The sequence below is a fragment of the Rosa chinensis genome, chromosome 4, assembly GCF_002994745.2.
Source record: "Rosa chinensis cultivar Old Blush chromosome 4, RchiOBHm-V2, whole genome shotgun sequence".
In the NCBI taxonomy this organism is placed as follows: Eukaryota; Viridiplantae; Streptophyta; class Magnoliopsida; order Rosales; family Rosaceae; genus Rosa; species Rosa chinensis.
In genome coordinates, this window is record NC_037091.1 from 23,031,704 (window position 1) to 23,057,969 (window position 26,266).

General features: G+C 36.8%; 3 protein-coding genes and 1 long non-coding RNA gene across 4 annotated transcripts; 3 read left to right on the forward strand and 1 right to left on the reverse strand.

Annotated features, from left to right (window-relative positions):
- Positions 1-1,337: 1,337 nt before the first annotated feature.
- On the reverse strand, positions 1,338-2,209 carry LOC121052496. The gene is made up of 3 exons (XR_005809258.1): positions 2,156-2,209; positions 1,726-1,806; positions 1,338-1,539 (listed from the first exon to the last, which is right to left on the reverse strand). It is a non-coding gene; the product is annotated as an uncharacterized LOC121052496 (long non-coding RNA).
- A 4,614-nt stretch (positions 2,210-6,823) lies between these two features.
- On the forward strand, positions 6,824-8,063 carry LOC112200473 (uncharacterized protein At4g14100). Its single transcript, XM_024341505.2, has 2 exons — positions 6,824-7,366; positions 7,721-8,063. Exons 1-2 carry the CDS (start codon positions 6,898-6,900, stop codon positions 7,828-7,830), a joined length of 579 nt encoding a protein of 192 aa, XP_024197273.1. The 5' UTR covers positions 6,824-6,897; the 3' UTR covers positions 7,831-8,063.
- A 2,000-nt stretch (positions 8,064-10,063) lies between these two features.
- LOC112199922 (ADP-ribosylation factor 1) lies at positions 10,064-15,896 on the forward strand. Its single transcript, XM_024340913.2, has 9 exons — positions 10,064-10,222; positions 10,302-10,502; positions 10,622-10,660; positions 10,841-10,903; positions 12,642-12,660; positions 13,345-13,456; positions 13,978-14,025; positions 14,277-14,407; positions 15,409-15,896. The coding sequence occupies exons 2-9, from the start codon at positions 10,400-10,402 to the stop codon at positions 15,440-15,442; spliced, it is 549 nt and encodes a 182-aa protein (XP_024196681.2). The 5' UTR covers positions 10,064-10,222; positions 10,302-10,399; the 3' UTR covers positions 15,443-15,896.
- A 4,240-nt stretch (positions 15,897-20,136) lies between these two features.
- LOC112195918 (probable 1-deoxy-D-xylulose-5-phosphate synthase 2, chloroplastic) lies at positions 20,137-25,169 on the forward strand. The gene is made up of 10 exons (XM_024336149.2): positions 20,137-20,272; positions 20,578-20,775; positions 21,210-21,374; positions 21,470-21,620; positions 22,445-22,716; positions 22,821-23,094; positions 23,205-23,512; positions 23,647-23,928; positions 24,425-24,709; positions 24,797-25,169. The coding sequence occupies exons 1-10, from the start codon at positions 20,150-20,152 to the stop codon at positions 24,968-24,970; spliced, it is 2,232 nt and encodes a 743-aa protein (XP_024191917.1). The 5' UTR covers positions 20,137-20,149; the 3' UTR covers positions 24,971-25,169.
- The last annotated feature ends 1,097 nt before the right edge of the window (positions 25,170-26,266 follow it).

Sequence of the window (26,266 nt, forward strand, 5' to 3'; positions counted from 1 at the left end):
AAAAAGAAAAAAGAGGCATTGAAAGCATAGCATAGCAGCACTGAGAACCATTGCTAAAGGCAAAAGCCTTATCCTGCATGTTGGACCGTTTCATATTTAAATCGCATTGTACTCTAAGAGCAAGATAATTTGATGTGCAGGAAAACCAACCTGTCCAGCAATATCAGGAGCAGAACCATGTATAGGTAAAAAAAGTCCAACATCCTGAGCCAATGGGAATTATAATGTATTCAGATCAAAGACATAAGAATTCCCACCATAGCGTACAAAATTCCAAAAGTAAATAAATAACTCAAAGTTAAATAAAAAATCCAAGTATAAATTACGATTGGCACTATGACATTTCTGGAGTAGCCAAGTTATTGGCAGTTACTTGTATTGAACATATATGATGGTCTAAAGTATCTAAAACTAAAAAACCTGATATACAGAAAAATACAAGCAGTTCAAATAATGAATCTTGATTAGTTGAGTGCAGAAACAAACCATGTCAGGCTTGAACATTGCCTCACAAGCACCATATACGCAAGCTGATGCAGTGCCAGCAACAACGAAATCCTTTGCTAGTTCCCTGAATATACATATGCACAAATGGCATCACTATAGGAAGCTACTTAACATCTGTAAGCATATACACTCAAAGATCAAACTTTAGCATGCACTCATAAAGAAAACGTAAAATTTGCATATCATTGCATACAAAATTGAAACATTAAACTAAATTCTTAACTATAAAACAACAAAGATCAAACTTTCTAATTTCCTATATTTCACCGTACAATGTACTTAGGTAAAATAAATAATAAAAAAAGAAAGAAAAAAAAAACCGCTCAAAATTTATTACAATTATAGTCTCAATTAAGTCAATTCTTTTTCATGGTAACCTTTTTCACTTAATTGGTTTTTCTTTGTTGGCTCTTCAATGTCATAGCCCATAACCTAGAAGTCTGGTACTTCCTTTGTTAGCCTGCATTGATATAGTCTGAGGAAGTTCCAGTAATTTAACCTGCTTAACAAATCAAAAACTTCTAAGCAGTTAACACCACACACTTTGCATAAATTTTGCCAAACATATGAATGTAGTATCCAAAAGGCTTAGGTAAGCTATTGGATTAACCCTAATACCTGGCACTGAAGCCAATTTATCAAGTCCCCTATAAAAGTAAATCTGTTCATAATGAAACAGAGAGAATGCATCAAGCTTTAGAAGAAAATCCGGAAAATTGAGATTCCTCCCATCCAATTTCAAAGAGTATACAATCTCATCCCATCTCCTATCTTTGTTCAAATGAAAATGCATCAAGATATCAATCAAATTCCATGAGAGGCCAAGAACGACACTTGATAGTAACAAACTTTGCAGAATATAAAGATACTAAAATGACATGGTAAAACCTGAAATTTCCATTTGTAAACCAATCCCACATCCAAAATCCACCACAGGAAAGGAAAATATTTACCTTCAAACAACTCGCACAACCCAACAACTCGACAGAGATCAATCATGAAAAACTGTACCAAACAGTCCACAACCTATGACTGCAGAAAATGAAAAAAACAATGAGCAAATCATACATGCAAGACAATACAAACTGCAGGAGAACACCACACCACTTCCGATCGCAAACCGAGCAATCCCAGATGAAGCTATGCAATACCCAAATCAAATTTTAAACGGAAACTACAATTGCCCATCAATTGAAATCTAATAGCTGGATTGCAGACCTGTGTTCTTTGAATTAGTAATCCTTTCAAGTCTTCATCATGCAACATCAACATCCAGGCTGAATGAAGTACGAAACAAACCTAAATCACAAAAACAAAAACACAATTGGAATTCATTCAAATAAGTTCAAACTCTGATTTATACTCGGGTCTATTTCCAATTCCAGTGGTATTAATATTAGAACACCTAAACAAATTAGTACCTTATTTGAGGAAAAAAAAAACATTAGTAGCTATAAGCTCAACTGAGGGCTACCCCCTAAGTAAAATCTCAAGTCTACCTATTTGTATAAAATTTCAAAAATCAGTTCATGCAACCTGTTAAACTATGCAAATCAAACAATTTCGAGACTCAACTTTCCAAATTTACGCTCCAATTTCAAATTACAGAACATAAAGTAGTAAATAAGCTACTCCATTTCTTAAGTACCTTCACCGGAATGTTCTGAGCGGCAGAGGTCGGAGATTTGGGCAAATTGAACGGTAATGTAGCGGCTTGGTAGCAAAAGCCGAATCGTGGTCAGCTTGGATGTAAGGGTTAGGTGAAAGGGGCTTTTTCAGCATTTGGTGCGGCAATTTTGGGGCTGAAGAAGGATTTTCCGTGCTTGGTTGAGATGGATCTGGGGTGGAGGTTTCGAATCGATGAGGCGGAGATAGTTCCCAGGAATCGAGACTCGCCGGTGGTCTCTGTGGAGGTGTTCTTCGCGTTCATTGTTTCTGAGACGAAGAAGGAGAAAGGAGGAGGGGGTTAGGGTTGGGGTCGGAGGCGGAGGCGGATGCGGATGCGGATGCGGAGAAAGGCGGAGGAGGCTGGGTCCGGGTCTAAGCTAGAGAATGGAGGAGGAGGTCAAGTTTGGGGTCGGGTTGAGAATGGAGGTCGAGTTTGGGAGGAGATCTGTTTGGGGTGAGTTCAGAATGAAGGAGTCGAGCGAGAGTAACATTAGGGTTTTCGATCTGTTTCAGTTTTGGGGTCGGGCGCAATTTTTTTCTAAGTGTGAAAGTTTTCCCCGCTTCTTAATTTCACTTAAAAACTTAGCGCTTTTTGCAAAAATAGGTTCCCGCAAATTTTCAAACAAAATTTTTAACACCAGTCATTTTAAGAACCAATGTTAATAATATACATTTAAATCGGTATTTTCGTAAAACGATGTTAGATTACGTTTTTACATCGTGGGCAAATCTGACCGATTTAAAACATGTGATGTCTAATAACATAATTCTAGTAGTGAAATTTTATTCATAAGCCAACGGAGTACATCATTGTCTCTTAACCATTATGAGAATCTAATCCAAATGCTAGCTAATGCAACAAAGGTAGTCGTTTGACTTCTTTCGATAACTCCAAAATAAATATGACTAGGTGAGTAGGGAGATGTCAGTGGAGCAAAGCTCGCTTAAGTACCACTTATCTCAAAACCTTCCTAGACATCATACTCATTTTGGATGAACCTATGTGAAGAAAAACTAAACCAATGGCATTTACTATAAAATATATGGCAATTGCCCATTACGTACATCTCTTGGAAAAATAAAGACTTAAACAGAATTGACGATCTATTGTTCCCAGCCAGATTTGTAGTCTTCAACCCTTCACTCTAGATCATCTTCTTGATCTTCTTGTTCCACATAGTGAGCTTCTCTTGCTTCACAATATGCTTTGTAGGCGGTGACAATTTCTTCATGAGCTTTACAAATGTGTGCGCAATGACCGAATACTCTACATCGAGAACATACATCTCTTTGCTCAGACTCCATTGATTGAGGTTATTTGAAAGCGTCATTTAGATGGCTCTTAGTGTTGGTGGCATCACCAACATGGCCAGAGGCGTTGCCTCCATTTCTCTGTCCACGTTGACCTCTTCGGTTCCGTGTTAGCTTATTTTGGCGGTTACCTTCCCAAGTAGAGCGATTATATAGACCAGAACATCCAAAAGTATCCCTAAGATTAGGGTTTCGCTCTTGGCGCCCTCTCTTAGGGCCGCAACTATTATTGGATTCTGGAATAAGCTCTGTTTCTACGGATCTTGAATTATAGTTCTTCACAAGGATGTTGTCATGCTTTTCAGCGACACTCATAGCTCTAATAAGCTCATGAAACCTTGTGATCCGTCCTGCAGTAACATCGATTAAATAGTTCTTAGCAACCATCAATGCAGAGACAGGGAAAGTAGAGCGAGTCTTCTCAATCAACATCGCATCTGTGATCTCTTTACCACAGAATTCCATTAAGGATTTAATGCGAAGTGCTTCTGAGTTGTAGTCAAGAACTAACTTGAAATCACAGAAGTGGAGGCTATGCCATCTCACTTCTAGGTCAAGAAGTAGGGAGTCACGGAAGTTGCCAAATCTTTCTTCGAGTGAGACCCACAGCCTTCTGGGTTCTTGTTCATTCATACACTCGTACTAGAGCGAATCATCCATATGACAAGTCATTAGGATGATGGCTTTCGCCTTATTTGCCTCTAAGGCTGCTCTATTTGCTTCCAAATATTGAGCTTGCTCAACAGTTAGCACGTCCTAGTTAGGCTCGAGAATCATATCTAGTATTCCATCGGCCTTGAGATACTGGCGGACATCACGAACCCACTTGTGATATCCAGAGCCAGTTGTTCCTAATGGAGCAAAGTCAAATTTGTTCAAGTTACTCATCCTGAAAGAAAACAAGAAAAATGGTTAGTTTCTGAGTGAAAAAGCTACCACAAAAACATATAAAATTCCTGAGCGTAATCGCTTCCAAGAAATTCAATTCCAAGAGATATTAGATTAGATAGAAACATGACATAAGTGGTCGATCATAAATTTTCTACAAACTCTAAGTTTGGAGATCTCAACAAGCTCCAAGCTTGAAGTGAGCACGAATCCCCACAGTTAGGCTTAATTAGGTCTCCCCTATGATGAAGAAAGGGGGGGTAGAAGAAGGGAGTTTGCAAGTCCCCGATAAAAAGAAGAGAAAAGAAATAAAAACTTTAAAAATGGAAACTTTTAGTAAAAAAATACCTAGAAATAGGTGGCAGGAAATTTGATCGGAAAAAGTCGCCTGAAAGTTGACCGGAAACGGTCAACCGGCTTTGACCTGGGTTGACCGGTGCTAACATGGCGTTGGGGTCCGTTGCTGACGTGGTGGTGGGTCTGTGCTGATGTGGCAGTGGGACCGGTTGCTGACGTGGCAGTAGGGTCCGACTGCTGATGTCAAAATTTGGTAGCAATCGGAGGTCCGAAGGTGGTGAATTGGAGCAGGGATCCCTTTTTTTTCTTCTTGGAGGGCTGGTTCGATACTTCCAGTGGCCGATTCGATGGTTTTCTGGCCGGTTCTGGTGGTTCCGCCGCCGGTTCTGGAATCCTGGGATTTAGGGCTTCAATATATGAGGCGGTGGTTGCTAGGGTTTGAAGGCTACAAATTTTAGGGTTTTAGGGTTAGGGCTTCGTGCTGATAACGTGTTTTAGAGAAACAGGAATTGAGAGAAAATTACTACGTATTCTCATTGATAATAGGGGTCTCTTTATAAAGGATTATAATACATAGAATCTGAATTGTACAAGGAAATGAAATCATATATTGAATGGATATCTCTAAGATTCTCCAAGATTATCTATAGTTAATAACCCTATTACTACTAGGTCAAGTAATCTAAAGTTTGGGCTAGACACAATTTGGATTTACTTAAACATGTATTAAATTTTTTATATATTTTTTTTATGGCTATAACCTAGTGGGAGACTTAGTCATCACACCTTTTTCACTAATAATTAGAGAAATATAGCGGGGTGACATAATACAAGTACCAAAACCAAAACCCTTTAAATGAAAAGGAACAAGTACAACATAAGCAATATAAAAAACTAATATAAAGTACTAATAACAAAAACTATTACGATGAGGTTCGATCTAGCTAGTTTGACTACTTCCATTTAGTATCATACAATATTGCTCCAGGATACATGAATTTTGATATCGATTTTGGTACTTTATCATATGGGTATTGTATATTTGTCAGTGAGCTGTGACTAGTTAGTTAGCTAGCCTAACTAACACTATGGAAGTCAAGGGTTCAAATCTCACTAACATCAGGGGTGGGGTGGGGAGTTACATTGTCATCAACAATAAAATAAAATAAAAATCTATATATCAGATATTGTGAAAAAAACTCAATATGGTATTACATTGCATGAAGCATATGGCATAATGATAAAAAAACACTATGTGCTTCCATGTTGTGAGCTAAATCCAATTTCATAAGAACTTTATGAGGTTGAACTCATTTCGCAATGAGGATAATGAGAGTGCAATGTGTTAGTTTTATCACTATATTGAGTTCCTATATCCATTGAGCCAAGACTCGAAGAAAGTGACTCAAAATCATTTTGAGACATATGCATATCGTGTCTTCCTTGTGAATTCAACATTGATTGCAAATAAAATCATAATTAAGGCAATATATTTTCTGTATGTATGATGTAAAACTTATTGTCGGTGACATACCCGAAATTTCGGACAAAATTTCTATGTGAATTTTTATATATGCTATTTATGTGTAAATATTTCAGAAATAAAGAATTTCATCAAGATGAATGAGAAATTTCGGAAAAAAAACTGAATGGAAATGATATAACGTAAAAATTCCATCTTGGTTCTTCAAAACTCCAACAGAAATTTAAATCCTTGCTTAAAACTATGCCTTTGCATGCTTTTATAGAAAAGATAGCCAAAAAAGAAAATTATAAGAGTATGGTACAATGCATTAGGATACTCAAACTAACAAAATTAACACTGGATTATGTACCATACGCCCCACCCACCCCCCCAAAGCTCTCATTCTTGTTTTTATTTCATGCCATTATTTTTTAAGTTTTTTCGCTCTCAGAATGATATGGAATTATGGATTCATCACTTTTGTCTTCAAGAGAAGTTAATGTTGTGACTAGGAAAAAGCAAATAATGTAGAAGATGTAAGTTACTATGCTAATTCGTAAAAATGATCGAAACAACTATGGTTCTCAGCCTCCAGGTAATCAGAACCACTAGTTCAGTTACTGTGGTAACTGATCAAGTTCTCTCTTTCTCAACCTCTCAGTTGGGTTATCCTATTCTCTTCATTTGTAATCACACCTCACTACAAACGAGTTAGTACCTCAGTTCACAACAATCAGAGAAACTAGCTAGGATTGAAAACGATGAAGCAACGACTCAGTCGACTTGTGCAACTATGCTTAGCAACCTCAACCTGGCTAATCCTAGTGACTTGCTCAAACCTAACCCCAACACCTTCACCATGGCCAGAGCAATTCCACGCGCTTCTGTACATGAACACTTCCTCGGCCCATCTCCAGCTCAGTGATGTATGGTACGACTGGCCTAAAGGCCGAAACGTCAACATATTTCAGAAGCAGCTAGGTGAGCTTCTGTATGATGTAGAGTGGAACAACGGCACGTCGTTCTACTACACCTTGGGTGAGGGAGGACATTGCCAGGTTATGGCGTTTGAAGTGGGTATTCCTCGGCCTGATTTTCTTGATGGAGCAAACTACCTTGGGACTGAGGTCATTGATGGGTTTCTCTGCAATGTGTGGGAGAAGGTGGATTTCATTTGGTACTATGAGGATGTTCAGACTAAGAGGCCAGTTCGTTGGGATTTCTATGATGGTATGTCTGTCATCTTGATTCGCTATCAATTCTGTTTATAATTTTATTCGCTTAAAAAAAAAAAAAAAAACTGTTTTTGGATTAGCATTTCTATATGAAGTAGGGGCCATGATTTTATTTTTTCTCGTAATGGATAGGATATCTTCGTTGTCGGTTCATTAGTCTAAAATTCAGAGTCTAGTAAATTGTCTAATGCTTTGGTTGATAGTTTCTGAGTTTGAAATTTGCAAGGTGGAGAGTGAAGTTGCACTTGTATGACCTCCCCATATGTAAATTAAATAGGCCTGGAAGGAGGGCTATAGCTATACATTGGTCTATTTTCAAGAACTGACAGTAAATGTAATGACTCTGCAGGAATAACTAGTCACGTCATGACATTTGAGGTTGGTGCAGTCTTGCCGGATTCAGTTACTCAAGCACCCGCGTACTGTTTCAATCAAAACAGAAATGCTGCTGCTGCATAAACTCTTTAATCTGTAGATAGATAGAAACTAAATGTCCTATATTTGCTTAACGATATAAGTTTCACATTCCTCACAGATGTCCATATTGTCTGATATATCAAGGGGAAAAAAAGTCACTTGTGCCCATACATTCGAACAGGATTTTTTATCCTTACTGTTAACTGATGGTCTAATTGGATAGGCTATGAACTAGGATATATATGATGTATAAAATGATCGAGCTTCCCTTCTAATGTGGCTGCCTATTTTTGCAATTCTGTTTGTTAAAACAATCAACATATGTTTATAGACTATGATCAAGGACAAAAACTATATATTAGTGTAGATGAAAACTTCATTAGTTGAACTGGGATGGATGGTTGCAGGAAGATTGATGAAAACTTCATTAACGGTGGTGGGGGACTAATCCATGATCAAAATGGAAGTTGGAACTGATTCTGCAGCTAATTTGGGTAAAGGGTGTTTTGTTAGTTGAACTCTTGGGTCTCTTTCATGGTCTCAAGTTAACTTGGGATAAAGGAACTAAAAGAAGCATAAGATGGATTTGAGTTGTGCATGCATATGCAGTTTTCCTTGTTTCAAATTCTGTATTTCTGTTCATCATCAAAACAAAGAAAACATTTGTTCATCCGTATTCCCTCATTCCCTCAAGTTTTTTTGAAAGTAAGAAACAAGATTGCTGGCAATTAATGTATCATGATAAATCAAACCGGAAAGACAATGTCATTGTACACTTGTGCAATGAATGGATTATGGAGAATGACTCTACTTGGTTGCATTCAAAAGAGTAAGCAATTGTAGTATCACCAACAAGCTTCAATGCCACCAAATGGTAGAGAAGCTATTCCCTTGCTCTTGAGTGAGGCCTCTCTCCGACACAATTGCTTACTCCTTTGAAGAAAGAAGCTAGAAGCCTCCACAATTTTTTTTTTCCCTACTTCTCTCTTTATTCTTCAACTTTTCTTCGTCTTAGTTCTTTTTCCTCATACCGCAATGCTCATCTTCTTCACTTGGCTTACAAATATAAGGTTTATGCACCTCTAGATAAAAAAAATATATGCATATTTCATGGCGGATTATTGCTAATTTTTATCCTGCAATCACTTATCACCTCCAAATTATGATGATCGAAGTTCTTAAATACCGACCAAAATTGACCATTTAACTTGGTAAACCGAACTTTTGATAGTTAAGAAATTCGGTGCAGTTACGGTTATGAATATGGACAAACTGAAAGCCTTCGGTTTGGTTTCAGCTAACTCCAAAAAAGTTGGTTACCGAGCCCAACTACCCAAGTTAGCTAGATTCAAATGTCATTGGCATCATAAATTGGGTGGGATGGAGAAGAACTTGTCATTTGTATAAAATAAAAAAATTAAAAAAAAGTTTCTTCTTTAGTATCAAAGCAGAACAAGTGTGACAACATATGAGTAAACAAAACCAACAAAAATTACACTAACAACTAATAATCTAATTTTAGGTGAAATAGTTGATTGAGGAAAGAGTCGAAAAAGAGGTGATTCGGCCCAATTTACTATGAAAGTAGGCGTTATTTACGGGCCGAGCCGGGCCTTACAATTTTTTTACATAATAATGGGCCGGGCTTTATTATAAATTTCAAGATCTAAGCATGTCCATATAAACTGGGCCTAGCCGGGTAGCCCTTGTTTATCTGGACCGGGTTTTAGCAGTTGCAAATTTTCAGCTAAATTGATTAAGATATCAAACTAGATTAAATTAATGAATGGACTGAATCTGTCCAACTTGAACCGTTCGTGTTCATAAATGTAAATCGCAGTTTTGAATGCCTTAAGGTTCGTTCATTGATTTAATATAGTTCAATACCTTAACGATCATCAATTTGGCTGTAAATTTACAGAAGTGAACTATACATTAGGACCTAAAAACTGAACAATCGAGATGTGGATATCCGATCGAAAAGTGGATCTATCAAGAAAATCCTTAGATATTAATATCTAAGGACCTTCTTAGTAGAGAAGGAATACACACATAGGCCTTCTATGCCAAGGAGGTCCTTAACTTACTTAAGGAATGAGTTTCCATATTTTGATTACTTTTCAATAACATGTTCACATCTTAACCGTTTAATTTTTAAGATCTAAAAACATGATGCAAGTTGGCAAAATATATGTGTTTCTGAGTATACGGGAAAAAACCCATTATGATTTGCCCCAGGCGTAAAAAGAGAGTAGCGGACAAAATTCTACCCCAAAGTCCATACACGACTGCGTAGCTTCCTATTATGTTTCCCAATTCCGATTCGTTTCTCAGAGAATTTTAACTCCCTCGAAAAAAACCCCAAACACTCCCCCCCTCCCCCCACTAGTCCCCCAAATTCTCAAAGGCAGGCCCTCTCTCTCCTTTCCCTCAGGTGTGCAAATCTCAATCCTCTCTCTCTCTCTCTCTCCGTCTCGCTGCTTCTATACGCAATCTAATGCTTTGATTTGCAGGGAGGTACAGGGTTCTGCGTTCAAGATCCGATCTCAGACCCTTAACGTTTGATCCCTCACCTCATTCATTCATGCTCTAAGAGCAATTCGACTCAACGATGGGCATTTTGTTCACGAAAATGTTCTCTTCCCTTTTTGGGAACAAGGAGGCTCGGATCCTCGTCCTCGGATTGGACAATGCTGGCAAAACCACTATTCTATGTAGGAATTCCATCGTTTTGCGATTGCCATTGTTGTTGTTTTTTTCTATCTTTCGTGTTGATTTCGGGTTTTTGTTGACATGGTGTGTGTTATTTATTTATTATTTTTTTTTTCTGCAGATCGGCTACAGATGGGGGAGGTTGTGTCCACAATTCCAAGTCGGTATTCTTTCTCTGGTTGTTTAATTTTCGTAGTTTGTTGTTGGAAATTTGTGAAGATAGTTGTGGAATTTGAATGTTTGAGGTTGATTGAACTTAGTAAATGGTAGGATAGCCAGTTTTCGGCAGCTAAAATGTGTTGGAATATTTGTTGAATCGGTTTCTTTTACTTGCATGCAGCGATTGGATTCAATGTTGAGACAGTGCAGTACAGCAACATCAAATTCCAAGTATGGGATCTCGGTATGGCAACATTATACCCTTTCTGCATCTTCAAATGCATAGTATGGCATGTGTTGCTTGGATAACAAATTTTATGAGAGCACTCGCTTATGTTAAGAATACACCTGAAATTATAAATCAGCTGTGCTTTGTTTTGATTCAGTATAAGCTATTAATGTGGATTCGAAGGAAAACTCTCCAATCGATAACAAAATAAATAACCATCTCAGTTTTATCTAGGTCTTAGCTTTGTAATATGATGTAGAATATGGATACTTAGTGGATCAATTATAAACAGGTCAGATTAGGTGCGGACTATTAACTAATAGGTAAACTCTATATGATACATTATACATAAAAGAACTACATAAAAGAACAAGAGTAAGATTGAGGTCAGTATGCCAGGCCAACACCTGGAGTCAGTACCCCCATAGTTGGGGCGTTTTTATAAGCCAATGCCGCTTAATGACACCAACAATGATGTTGGGGATGTGGTGGTCAAGATGAGAATACTTATTTATTTATTTTTATTTTCTCAAAGAGTTTTCGAGGACTGTGTGAAAAGAAAATTGGTGGAGTAAACAATATATTGGGTGTTATTAGCACTGATAAAGTTGAATGTTTAAATTATTAGTCTATGTAGATTTTTAAGATGATGGAGTTACTTTGGATCTTAAGAACCAGAGCCATATTTTAAGAGTGGTTTTAGCAATTAGTGTAAATGTGTTATTTGGATTGGACTTAAGTTGATTGGGAGAAATTAGCCCTACTTGGTGAAATAGGTTCTTTTGGAATCAATTTTAAACCATCTGCTTGAGGTTTTAACAATCTGAAAGCTCCCACTACTCAGGACTGTTTCAACATTGCATGAAAGCCATTACTTTACATTGCTAGCAGAAAATAGGGTACTTCTAGTCGATGTGGTAGAAGTATTCCACGTATTTTGGCTAGAAGACATTGTTAGCCCCATTTCTTGGGTGACTGGATTTTAATCCTTGCCTTAAAAACCGAAGGGCTTTTTTCTCCATTTTAATGTTTTACTCACCTTATTCAACTTTGTTGCTATTCAAGAGAAGAAAGGAGAAGGGAGATTGATCAGAAAAATGTAAGTGTAGAAAGCATTGGAGAAGGACAGGAGGAGGAATCAAATGGAGTTGAGAAGAATCTTTAGTCTTGCATTTTCTTTGAGTGAGTAAATAAGGAAGAGAACTTTGGAAGTTGGGTGCAGCCAGTTCATAGGAAATTTCAATCATTAATCCAGAAATTTCTTGATTGATTTCAAGTAAATCAATTAATTGACATATTTGGGTAACCCATTTGGCAGAGAGTTTTTATTCTTCCAGAGGCAGTAAGTGGGCAAAAGTTTGTACATTACTGTAAATTTAGGAAATAATTTCCCAACCACAATACCTGTTGTGTTTGAAAGATGACAGTGGAATGCTAAAAGCCTTCCATTCCAGATGGTCAGGAAATGGAATTTTAATTCCTTTTTCCTATGTAACATGATGGTCAAACATACAAGGGCGTGTAGTCAACAATTTCTGGCTGCATACCTTTGACCTTACATTGGTGTGTCGGTATATATTTTGGGGAGCAATGTTTCTTGTAACTTCTCCAGGAAGATGGAAGATTAAGCTTACCTGATAATTTTGAATTGTTGCTTTGAATTGACCTCTTGTTTAAGCCATTTCATTTTCTTGATCAAATGAAAAATTCATGCTATCCAGTTCTGATAGTTTTTGCACTGTTTGTGCTACAGGTGGACAGACAAGTATCAGGTAATTTTTTCATTTATGAACTCAGTCGTCTTCTTTGTTGATAATTCTTCTGTATTATTGTTATGTGAGTTTATAAGCATTTGATTTCCATCAAGTCTCTAGTTTCTTCAGTATATCTCTTTGATTGTTATATAAAGGCCTCAGGTGTTATTATTATTATTATTTTTCCTGTAGGAGTTGTTCTTATTAGAAATGCTTGATACATTTACACTACTTCAATATGTGATCTGTGCACTAACTAAATCCGTGTCCATATATTAGTTTCTGGCCAAATTGCAAAATACCTCGACTTTAGTGTAACTTGTCAGCTCCCCCGACTTTTTATTTCATAAAATATCCCTACTGTTCTTTCATTATTTGTTCATAAATTATCCCTGATCTTCATTGAATTCATTGTTTTCCATCAATTCTTATTTAAGGTGCCAATCCCATGTGGGGAAATGACGATGTTGAACTTGAATCCTTACTGTCCTGTCATTATGTGTTTGTATTTCCTCCGGATAAGCAGTGGCTATAGCACTTTGCTTAGTTCTGAGACATCCTTGTAATGCGTTATGACCATGGATTTTTAATCAACTTTCTTATTATGACCCTGTGGTAACAAATCTATATGTGTTATTGTGGTTTGCATTGTTTCTCTGACTGATATATAAGCTCACTATCTATGTTGGTTTTGTGCCACAGGCCATATTGGAGATGCTATTTTCCAAATACTCAAGCCATAATCTATGTTGTTGACTCTAGCGACACTGACAGGCTGGTAATAGCAAAAGAGGAGTTTCATGCTATCTTGGAGGTAACTGACTGTGGGTTTACACATTTACAAAGTTAAAGTAACTGTTGCCACTGTCTCTTTGAAGTTGAGTGCTTCTATTCTTTGCCTTGTGTGTGTGTAGTGTATGTAAAAATACGAGGGAAGGGAAATTGTTGTGAGGGGATATTATGTAGGGGATAGAAATAGTTTGATGCGAGGGATATCATGTAGGGGATAGAAATAGGTCTATTGGGACTTTGGGTAATCATAATAATAATAAATACTCTGTAATATGAGTTGTTGCCTGCAACATTCTAATTGGATACTCTCGCTCAACTCACATTTTCTACAACATGTAGTTTTCCAAATTGAATATTCTTTAAGCTTAAAGGTGTTGAGTGGGCCTCTTTTCATGTTCTTATGCTTTTGCTTTCATTTAACATCACATGCATTCCCAATTCTGCTTTCTTTCCTGTCCTTAGGATTTTACATCTTTATTTATTTATTTTTTATCTATGCAAATTTATGTGTTGTTGAACTTACTGTTCTTGAGCCTTTGGCAGGAGGAAGAGTTGAAAGGTGCAGTTGTTCTTATTTTTGCCAATAAGCAGGTAAATGCTACTGCCTGTTTCTAGGGTTGCGGGAAGTATTACTGTTTAAGGATAAAATGTCATCCCGTAGATGGTGGCAGTGTAAAAGGCCTTCTATTGAAAGAAATAAATATTATATTGAGGATAGTTCTTCCCTCATATAGTCAAGTAGTCCTGTTGCAGTTTCGTGTCTCTATCTCTACATTTTCAATTATCATTTCAATAAATTGTGTAGTTTTTAGCAATATGATATTCTCTTGTGGGTGATGTAGGATCTTCCTGGTGCACTTGATGATGCTGCAATAACTGAGGCCTTAGAGTTGCACAAGATAAAAAACCGCCAATGGTCTATCTTTAAAACTTCTGCGATAAAAGGCGAAGGTCTTTTTGAGGGCTTAGACTGGTAAGGATTATTAGTCATCATATTTTCTGTAGGTCTAGTTAGTGAAAAAAAAAAAAATTCCTTTTGATGTTCTCGAGGATATCTAATATGCTATGTTGCTAGAGAAGTGGAAACTTCCTTATTTTATTCTCTTACTTTGATCCAGCAGTAAATAGTTTCTTTTGTTTCAAAACTAGATAAGATTAGATGTTGCTTTGGCTTCCCTTATGATATTAGACCAAATAACTTGTAAATCGACTTGCCTTATGAAGAGCAAAGAAGGAAGGAAAGGTTAAGAAAACTCTTCTTTGGTTATATGCTCAATTCATATCAGTCCAATATTAGAAGCCACCCCACTACTAGTACTGGTTTAGTGTTGGTCTATTTTTTTGGGTGGTTTTTGTTATCTTTACTAGTTTAGTGTTAATATAGTCATGTGTAGATGACCAATTTAACATTGAGTATCGTGCAGAATATAAAGTCATAGAAAAAAATTCTTAGTTTCAAACTTCCAATGACATTATTTCAGGAACTAACACTAGTATCAGTAGCTTTCTCAAGTATGATATGAATGATAGTTTAGAACATTAATAAGTCACTCTTCCCCCCTCAATGTGGTAGTACTTTCTAGGGTCTACCATATAATGAAGTTGGTTTTTTGGTGTTTTTTGGTTAGGGTTTGGTTTGTTGGTGTTCTTTGTTTGTAGACATCAAACTATATGATACTTTGGTGTGAAGGATTCTTACCATGCAAAACCTGCAAGTTCTCATCTTGAAATATGATTACAAGTGCTTACTGAGTCTGACTTTAAGACATCAACTATAGGACAGCTCCTGTTACCAATGTTTTCTGTGATGTTCTCTACTTGACTCGTGTGCTAGTATTAAATGGCGAACTAGTTGTCTATAACAGTTTCTTGACCTTTAAATTTAGTAATTTAGTGGTGATGATAAAATCGAAGTGTTACATATACATGTACATAAAACTGTACTTATATTAGAATCAAAACTTGTTAATGTAGGCTGAGTAACACACTGAAGTCTGGAGGTGGCTAATTCATTGGCCTTGGAAATTTCTGCAAAGCCAACTCAGAATTTGGGAGGAATGACGTTCTGATAGAAGATTTCATTCAAGACTCAAGAATACAGTTATGTCAGTTGACCTTCTCCGATTTTTCTTCTGTTCCCGTTTTGGACTAAACCACTGATATACTAGTCAAACTTTTCATCATAGATTATATTAAGTATGAAAATTAGGTTTTTATATTTGTAATTTGCACCGTTTGTCTTTTGCTAGTTTTTGTGTTGTTGGTATTCTGCTGTGGGGTTCCTTTCCCTGTAGTGCTATAATGTATTTCCTCTAAGGCTGGACATGGAAAGTGTTATGTTGCTTCATTTAGTGCTTGGTTTATTAATGTGTCACCATTATTTGTGGTATATCATAACACTGTTCTTTAATTTGTAAAACCAAGTGATTGATGAATGTTTATCCGGCAATATTTCTAGTTGAGAGCTTCTTGTTGAATCATCACTCTCCACGTAAGAAAGTGAAACTTAACCATGCTCTTCTTTGCTCAGGTGTAGGACTGACAATATTCCCAATTTGTAGTAGTGTGTGTTTCTTTAATGCGATATTTACAAGATCTGTTATGTATTATATATATATATATATAAATTTTCATTATTTTTTTTTTCAATAATACAAGGAAATTACACTCTAAACCCAATAAATTATCCTTTGTTACTTCTCTTCAGAAACCATCGTAATTTTCTTAATATAATATTGAGTTTCATGTGTGTTTGACCCAACCAATCTTTTTTTTTTTTTGGATAATGTCGTAAAACCCTCAAACTTTGGGTCAAAAATAAATGATTTTTTCATATCGTATTCTATCTCAATATTGGTGGTTTCTCCAGGTTTAGGTATCGTCCTACCTTATGGCACATTTTAAAAATTTCTTTGAGAAGTATTTAGGGGTGTCAATGAGATGTGTGAAGGTAATATTGTAGTGATCAAGCTCAGTTTGGATAAACATGATGTAAGCTCAGACGGTCAGACCTCTTGAATTTTTCCCTAAAATTCAAAAATGAGTTTGAGATTGAGTTCAAGTTCAGCCTAATAAATGTCAAATAAAAAGTAAAGTTAATATTAATCTTAATACAATTTTTTGTTTTTGAAATTAAAGTTATCAAGAATGATTGCATTCGTTTGAATGACATGTGGAGCAAACGGAAACCATTAATGATTTAAAACTAGAACAAAGGCAGGCACCCATTATGTTGTAATCCACCAACAATTTGTCATATTATAACAGAACACAGTTTATTTGGAAAAAAAAAAAAAAAAACACAGCTATAAAATACTGGCTGAGCAGCCCTCATAACCAAATGCTACGTGTCTTACTCCCACTCCAACACACCTGTTTATTTTTTCTTCAACATTTGTGCCTTCTCTTCTCCTTCTTCCTACTTCACCTTCTCCAATGAAGTCGAGCTGTGCCCGAAAGAGGAAATACCTCAAATCTAATTCAATCCCATAGAAACCAAATAAGGGATCTGGGAATCTGATACAAGCTTCAAGGATAATCCAAAAGTAGGCAGAGCAGGAAACCAAATTCGAAATTCTCAAGATCCCAAAAATCTGAACGATTCGTAGAATGATGAAATCAATTTGCAGTGGAGAACTTGAGGTTTCAATCCCTAGTCAAAACGAAGGCAAAAGATTGAACTGGTTTGAGATTGGGATTAGAGTGAGAAGTGGGTTCTGTCCATCCAGGTTTAGTAATCTAGCTTTTAGTTTGGGTAAAGATTAATTTTATTGTTACATGTTCAAAGAATGAGATTTGATATGGGTATCAAATTGATACATGTTCAAAGCTTAATTCAAGGTTTTATTTGAATGCGGAGTCTGAGTTCGGAGAAATGGCTTGGTTTCACAGAAGAAGAGGAAGAAGGAGAAGAGAAGGCACCAATGTTGGGGAGGGAGGGAGGGAGAGAACAGGTGTTGGAGTGGGAGTGACACGCGCGAGTATTAATTTTGGGCTGCAGCTATCGGCCCGCTGTGCTAAATCTCCTAAATGGATATTGCCAAAATTATTTTTGGGCTCAAACAGCTCTCTCGATACCTGTGTATTGAATCATTATGGATTACTTTTAAGGAAAGTAGAAACCTGTAGAAACCTAATAGATTGACTCATACTTTCCTAGCCCCAGTCGTCAAATCTCAAGGTTCAACCTTAGACAGGCTGTGAAAACTATCAAGTTGGAGTATGGTAGGAACAGAGCACAAAGGTGGAGCATTGAAATGGGTAGAGATTGGAATGACACAAATTGTACTGCTCGTTTAAGCACACAATTATGGTACGCATGGTGCGCTTAGATTGAGACTCAATAGTAGAGTACCATTCAACAATCCATGAGAAAAAAATTACAGAGAAGTCATCAAATACGCTTCAAAATCAACCCGTCAATTGATTATGAAGTGAAGAGATAATTTAAATGAAGTTTTAAATTAAATTAAGCTTAATTAGCTAGCTTGCATATTTTACAAGTTAAACTCAAACATGCAAAATTTTGTGCTGTTTTTTTTTTTTTGAAAGGATTTTGAGCTAAATTTAAAATGTATTGAATCAGATTTAACCATAACGTTGTGAATATAATTTCTTTGTTGAGCATTAAATTTAAAAGGAAAAAATTGGTTAGATACATGCACCGAGATCGGCATCTATTCGTGCACATATGTGAATCATGGTAGTGTTTGGTTTCTTGTGAATAAAACAAAAATTTAGATAGGGACTTGTCCAGATTGTCGCCCTCAATTTCCAACAAGGAAGACATATTCGATTGCAAGTTGTATGTGAGATGGAATTGGAATGGGGAACGTGAATAACGCTTTGGGAATCTTGATTTGAATTGTATTGTATTATATTGATACGATAGGGTGAGGGTGATAGACCTGAAGGACAAGAGTCATGTAGTTGCACCGATTTATTGTTTTTCCTCAGCGGAGTTTTAAGGCATATATCCACGAAAGTACTTGTACTATATATGATCAATGTTTAGTCAATGTGGACATAATCCTTCAATAATGTAGGCATGTTAAATGTGCTATGTACAACAAGTTGATTTGATTTATGGCATGTTATCGGGAACCACAAATTTGGCAGGGCGAGTGGTTACGATCAGTTAGAGCTCTAGTCTGTCTGTCATGGTACTTCATGGGGGTAACTATGAGTTACCGGAGACTCATGAGTACGTGTTTTAAAAGAGAATCTTAAGAGTATTCTTTCTTTTATTGTCCATGATAGACTTTGACTTCATATTTGAATTGTTGAGACTTCAATTAATATGATTAGTTGCTTTCTCAAGTAGATTTGAGTGGATTTACTGCTGTTTGTGTTAGTTGCTTCCTCAAGTAGCTTTGAGTGGATTTATCACGGATTATGTGATTTTGTGATTCGATTTCGAGCGTGAAAATGATTTCAAAAATTACTTGAAGTGGTTTTGTTTTGAACTATGATCGTGAAATTGAATGTTGACTTGACGTTTGAGCATATAGATTTTGTCACGAGTGGACTTGTTGATGCAAGCTATTGAATTTTGAGAAATTGATAGTTGATGCTGTGATATATGCTTATTGACTATTAGGTTGAGAGAACTTAAGCATGCGTTTCTGTTTCTGGTTTTGAGTTTACTCATACAAGCTTGCAAAAGCTTACCGGGTTTATGGTTGCAACCCGATGCACTATTCCATGGTGTAGGGGTTTACCATGCAGGTTAGGGTGTGCGTGGTTGAAGCTGTAGAACTTCCTTGCTGTTGCAGTGGTAGGTTTATTACCTAATTGTGCTACGCACTTATTAGTCTTCCGTTGTGTAATGAGCGTAGTGTGTGCAGTTACTCATTGAATTAATGTTTCAGTTTAATTTGTAAACTTTGTTTAATGTAATATGTGACTCTGAAGATGGAGTTTGTATTTACATTGTGGGTTCGAGACATCGGTTGGTTGCCTTGTTTAAAGGAAAAATTTCATAGCTATTTAGTATTGGTGTTCGAATCATCACGCCCGGTGCTCTGTATTTGATGTAATTGTATTATTATTGTGTTTGAAATTCGGGGCGTGACAATAGGAGCCACAACCACCACCTTCAGGATAGCTAGAGGAAACAATAGGAGCCATCTTGTAAATCTTCTTTTAAGTGTTTATGTTCATTTTCGTAAGTGCAAAATGATGACCAACAACAACATTGTGCCTTATCTTAGAAACATATTTGATTATTCCCATTTGCACATTTCATAGTGGGGCAACTAATGTCTTAAAAAAAGCGTCACTACAAACTCTATCATGATCCACGCCCACAAATTTATTCCAACAGAATTTTCAGAGCTCCTCTCTTTCAGAGAGGGTGACCTACGCATGTTTTTCAACACTCGATCATTTAATTTTTCAGTTCAAATAAACAATTTCCAGAGTCTGTCCTGCTGCTGCCGCAATAAAAAACACTGATTCACTTTGTTTGAATATTCCAATTCATTAAATATTGATTTGAACATACATCTAACTATTATAGAATTCTTTAGTGTTTTGTCCTTTAAAACCCAGGAGACTTTTCAACGTAAACAGATTCTGAGCTCAATCGAGTTAACAACCAGCCATCAATTCACACCATTTTTTCCTTATAAAAGCCTATGCTCTCATTCAACCATGTAGTCACTCACTTCTTTCCTACAAGTGACCATCTCTTGTAAAATCTATTAGACTTCCAATGGATTCTGTTCTTAGAACTAGTTTCGTTCCCTTACTCCATTCTCAAGATGGTAGTCATTCATTTTCATGCACTCCAAATTTCTTTTCCGCATCTCCTCCTCACCCCAGCAACCAGAAAATGGTACGCAACGTATATTCAAATCAGGTTTCGAACAACGCGTGTGTACATGTAGAGCAGTATATCTTCGTGCCGTGTATATGTTTGACATGTTATGTTGGTCATATTTATTTTCTAGCAATGTCACGGAGGCCTATTGATAATGTAGTACTTCACGCAATGCGATTTGGCACTCTGCATTCCGACGAGTTCATCTTATCAATAGTCATATTTGTATAGTCTACCAGTGACTAAATTCTAAAATAAGAGAGCCAATCAATTGAGGTGTATGTTTTTAATTAGCAGTAATTTTCTGTTTCTTTTTTCAGTTCAATGGGACAGCTGTTGCTCTTCACAATAATTCAATTGATGACAAGAGCACTTTCATGAAGGGAGGTCACCAAGAAAGCCAGAATAATGGCAAGCTACCGAAATCAAAACTGCTGAATTTCTCAGGAGAAAGGCCCTCAACTCCAATTCTGGACACCATAAACTATCCCATTCACATGAGAAATCTTTCTATTGAGGTAATTAAAGAGGGGACAAGCTATGGTACTGTGATATTTATCATACACTCATTTTACATCTAATTGAACAAAAATTACAATTATTTAAATCAAAATTACAACATTGAGAACAAAGTTACCATATTCATTTACACTATTTACATATAATTAAACAAAAATTACAACATTGACAACAAATTTGTTCAAAAACTTGTAACAAGGTCGTAAATGGTGTAATTACCATTATTAGAACTAAGATTACACAAAATATATATGACTCAACATTACCACTTTGACAACAAATTTGTTGTCACACTTATAAATGTGTGTATGAGATACGGGTATGTATTATAGAATTTTTAATTAAAGAGCTAATTACTTATGGAACATTAATGGTTGCTGATGAGGAAAAGACACTCTTGGAATTAAACTTTGTGCATTGACATGAATTTCAGGAACTTGGAATTTTAGCGGATGAACTTAGGGAAGAGATTGTTTACACAGTGTCAAAGATTGGGGGTCACCTGAGCTCAAGCCTGGGAGTTTCTGAGTTAACAGTTGCACTTCACCATGTTTTCAACACTCCTGAAGATAAGATAATTTGGGATGTTGGTCACCAGGTAGATGTCACTCTCTGGATATTTCCATTATGTAATTACATTAATTGGTTGCAGTCCATTTTCTCATCAGATAAATAATTTCGATGATTTTGCAGACCTACCCTCATAAGATTTTAACTGGTCGGAGGTCGAGAATGCAAACAATCCGACAGACTTGCGGGCTTTCAGGCTTCCCCAAGAGGCATGAGAGTGTGCATGATGCCTTTGGAGTTGGCCATAGTTCCACTAGCATTTCAGCTGCTCTAGGTACATGCCCTAAACAGTATATTCTCATTTTGTTTTTAGCCAAATCCTTTATGATTATTGTATCTTTCATATGATTCCTGGTTTGGTGAAGCTCTGCATTTTCTTCATCAATAATTGATTAACCTCGGGTGGTACTATAACTCCAAACTTTCCAATATATAACTCCAAATGAGCATACTAATCTCTGAATATATATATATATATATATAGGTAAATATGCTGGAAACAAATACAAATCTCTGGCAAAACCTGTTTTATTTTTGAAATATATTAGTCTGTATATTTAGGGGAGTGAAATCCACACTCCCATTTTACAATATACACTCATGCTTTCACTTTTTGGTTGAATTTCTTATAAAAAGATAAAATTTAAGTCACTAAAGACAAAATCTAAGTTACTAAAAAGGAAAGAAGAAGTGTGGATTGTAAAATGGAGAGTGTGAATTTCACTCCCCTATATTTATAGTTCAGATGTGATAGTGATTATCTTAAATTGTTCGTGCAATTTATGTGTAAGTATTTTTTAAAATGGCTCGGTTATGGTAACATTTTACAATATGTATTTCATAGGTTATATATTGTAAAATTTTCTTTTTTACTGATGAGAATAGAAAATAAAATGCAAACCTGATGGAGAATAAAATTTCAAATTTTATCTTTATGAGTTAAGGACCCCTTAAATATTTTGTAATTTATTCCAAAAATTACTTCTTTTTTTGTTGCCAAAAATGCTAAAAATCAAATAGGCTTTTGAATTATTTGGAAGTGCTTTTGTTTTTCCCATTTGTTGGGATACCTGACCAAAATTTTCCTTCCGCATATAGGAATGGCAGTTGCTAGAGATTTGCAAGGCAAGAAGAATCATGTGATTGCAGTGATAGGAGATGGAGCCATGACAGGGGGACAGGCATATGAGGCATTAAACAATGCAGGCTACCTTGATTCTAATCTTATAATCATCTTGAATGACAACAAGCAAGTCTCTCTGCCAACTGCCACTGTCGACGGCCCTGCCCCTCCAGTTGGAGCTCTAAGCAAAGCACTCACAAGATTACAGTCTACTCAAAAGTTCCAACAGCTACGTGAAGCTGCAAAGGTACCTACATGCCACAATCGGCTTCAGCTACCCCAACTGATTAACGCTTTAGATTTCCTTCTTCAAGTAACCAGCTTATGAAGTTTTTGTGGATTCATCCACAGGGTATGACCAAGAAAATTGGACACCAAGCACATGAAGTTGCTGCTAAAGTTGACTCCTACATGAGAGGAATGGTGGGTGGTTCTGGGGCATGTCTGTTTGAAGAACTTGGACTCCAATATATTGGTCCTGTGGATGGTCATAATGTCGAAGACCTTGTCTACATTTTGAACAACATTAAATCCTTACCAGTACCAGGGCCTGTTCTGATTCATGTCATCACTGAGAAAGGAAAAGGCTATGCTCCAGCTGAAGTTGCCCCTGATAAGATGCATGGTACAAAATTACAGACATTCTTTGTAAAGTAATTTTTTTTTCTTTTACTAGTTTCACATCAACTTCATTGTGTTAGTAGGCTTATTGGTTTTTGGTTATGTGATCATCAGGTGTTGTAAAATTTGACACCAAGTCAGGGACTCAGTTGAAGGCGAAATCAAGTACTCATTCATACACGCAGTACTTTGCAGAGTCCTTAATTGCGGAAGCAAAGAGAGATGATAAAGTTGTAGCCATCCATGCTGCAATGGGAAGTGGTACTGGACTCAACTTGTTCCAGAAACAATTCCCAGACAGATGTTTCGATGTTGGGATAGCAGAACAGCATGCTATTACCTTTGCTGCTGGCCTAGCTGCTGAAGGCCTTAAACCTTTCTGTGCTATTTACTCTTCGTTTCTTCAGAGGGGTTATGATCAGGTAAATAAAAAAAAATAGATCGAGAAGTGTTGCTATTATTTGGTAATCTAATAATTTTAAGTGGTGGTACAGTAATCTAATAATTAATGTAGTTTCAGTAATCTTTGGTTTTAACTTATTTTGTGGTGGTGCAGGTGGCTCATGATGTAGACTTACAAAAGCTCCCGGTGAGATTTGCTATAGATAGGGCTGGTCTTGTAGGTGCAGATGGTCCAACACATTGCGGAGCCTTTGATACAACTTTCATGGCTTGTTTACCTAACATGGTGGTCATGGCCCCTTCTTCTGAGAGTGAACTTATGCACATGGTTGCCACGGCTTCTGCCATAGATGATAGGCCTAGTTGCTTCCGATACCCTAGAGGAAACGGCATTGGGTCAATTCTTCCACCAGACAACAAAGGAACCCCATTGGAGGTAAATCATTAAAGAGCATCTTCCCTATTTATATTTGTTATCTTGGTTACACACGTATATTTATGTAGACCCAATCAGGAATAAAGCGCGAACCTGCAATCTATATATGGTTGAAATGCAAGGGTTATTTGCATGTTGTGTTTATACCCAAATTGTGCGTCATCAATTTTGTGAGTCTGCATAGTCGGTCCGCAAAGTCCGTTTCAGAATCATCCTCTAAAATTTATATTTTTTTCTATTATATTTATATCACATATCATAATTCATTATATTGTTTTTATTTTTCTCCTTTACAAGCATGCTAGTGAGGTTCATATTCTGAACCTCTACATTCTTAGCTTAATTTAAACTCAACATGTGAAAAAATTTATTTTGCTGACTTATATATATTCCCGAGCAGTACTATACGTAACACAAAATTTGATCAATTTGACAAGTCATCTATGCTTAATTATTACTGAATGGCATGTATGCTAACTCAAACTCTGGAAAATAGGTTGGCAAGGGAAGGGTGTTAAGGGAAGGTTGTAGAGTGGCTATTTTGGGTTACGGAACAATAGTACAAAGCTGTATAGCAGCAGCTGAGCTGCTTCAAGTTCTCAACATCTCCACAACTGTGGCTGATGCACGATTCTGCAAGCCTCTTGATGGAAATTTGATCAGACAGCTAGCTCAAGAACATGAGATTCTCATTACCGTTGAAGAAGGATCAATCGGAGGATTCAGCTCCCACGTTTCCCAATTCTTAGGCTTGAATGGATTACTTGATGGCAAGCTCAAGGTAATATGCTTATAACTTCAAATTCAGACCTTCCTGAGTGTTTGAGAGTATCCATGCTTAGTTTCTTGATTGCTTTTGTTGTTACAGTGGAGGTCTATGATGCTTCCTGACAGATATATTGAACATGGATCTCAGAAACACCAAACTGAAGCAGCAGGGTTGAGTTCCAGGCATATTGTAACAACTGTGGTGTCACTCTTAGGTGAACGTAAGGATGCCCTTCACCTTCTCAACTTTCGGACCAATACTACAGATAGCTAGTAATTAATAGTCAGATATGGAAGACAAGGCCCAGCTGCTAATTTACGAGGTCAGCCGAAGTGTAGGACCACAAGGGTAAAGCCCAATAAGAGTTGGGCATTAGATGACCAATAGCTATTTTTCTCTTTCTTGTAGAATTTCATTTCATGATCCACTAGCTAGCTTGTCCGAGTTCGTCTGCTTAAACCTATAAATAGACTTGTACGTTCATCTCACTGTTGGACTGATCAATTAAATTCAGGCATGACTTGCTAGATTGTTTATGGCCTCAGTCACCTTCAGGTTGACCGCTTATGTTAAGTTACAGATACTTTTCCAATGAAATCATTAGCGTAATTCATATCTAGAAAAATTAAAGAACTTGAGTTCCGTAAGGCCTGGCCTTTTCCATTCAGATGTGTCCGTTGGTATAATTAGGGATCGGAAAGGAAATAAAAAATGAGATATGACTGGAAATTGACTCCCTCATAAAGCCTGAATTGTTGTAGGAGAATTGTAATCGTGTTTATTATTGATAATAGGAGCCCTTTATATAGGGAGTTACAAGGTACACAATAGGTAAAAAAAATCCGTATACAATTGAATACCTAGAACACTTTCCTATTACAACTCTAAACCCTAGTTTGTAGAGGCACACATTATGTCGACATCCTTCAACACTCCCTCTTGTGCCGCTCAAATTTGGTGATGACGTTTTGATTGTTGCCTCGTTAAAAACCTTGCCAGGTAACAAAAACCTTGTGGGACAAAAATAACCCTGATCAAAGGACAAAAAGAGCACAACACGTCATTCACTCTTCGAGATCGAATATGTAGACATCATGCCTCCCCCTGATGTCAATATCCCCCCCCCCGATTGCTACAATCATGGGAGTTCGGATAACTTTCTCAATCCGATGCTCTTCACATGTTTCTCGAAGGTGGATTTTGGTAACGACTTAGTAAATAAGTCCACTACATTATCCTCTGATCGGATTTGGTTCACTTCAATATTTAGAAATGCTTGTTGTCATTTTGATGGAGGGGAGGAGGAGCACGGAAGGTGGCATTTTGCCTTGTGGGGTCCGATCCCACACTTCCGTCATCTCTTTTCTCTGTAGGGATAGAACAAACCCATATCAATCGTACCTCTCAAATATCGAAAGATTGTCTTTATACCAATCTAATGGTGTTGCGTTGGCGCGGGGCTATATCTAGCCAACAAGTTCATAATAATTGAGGTGTCCTGTCTTGTATTGTGCTAACTAAGTACAATAATGCGCCTATTGTACATAAATAAGCACTTCTGCTATTAAC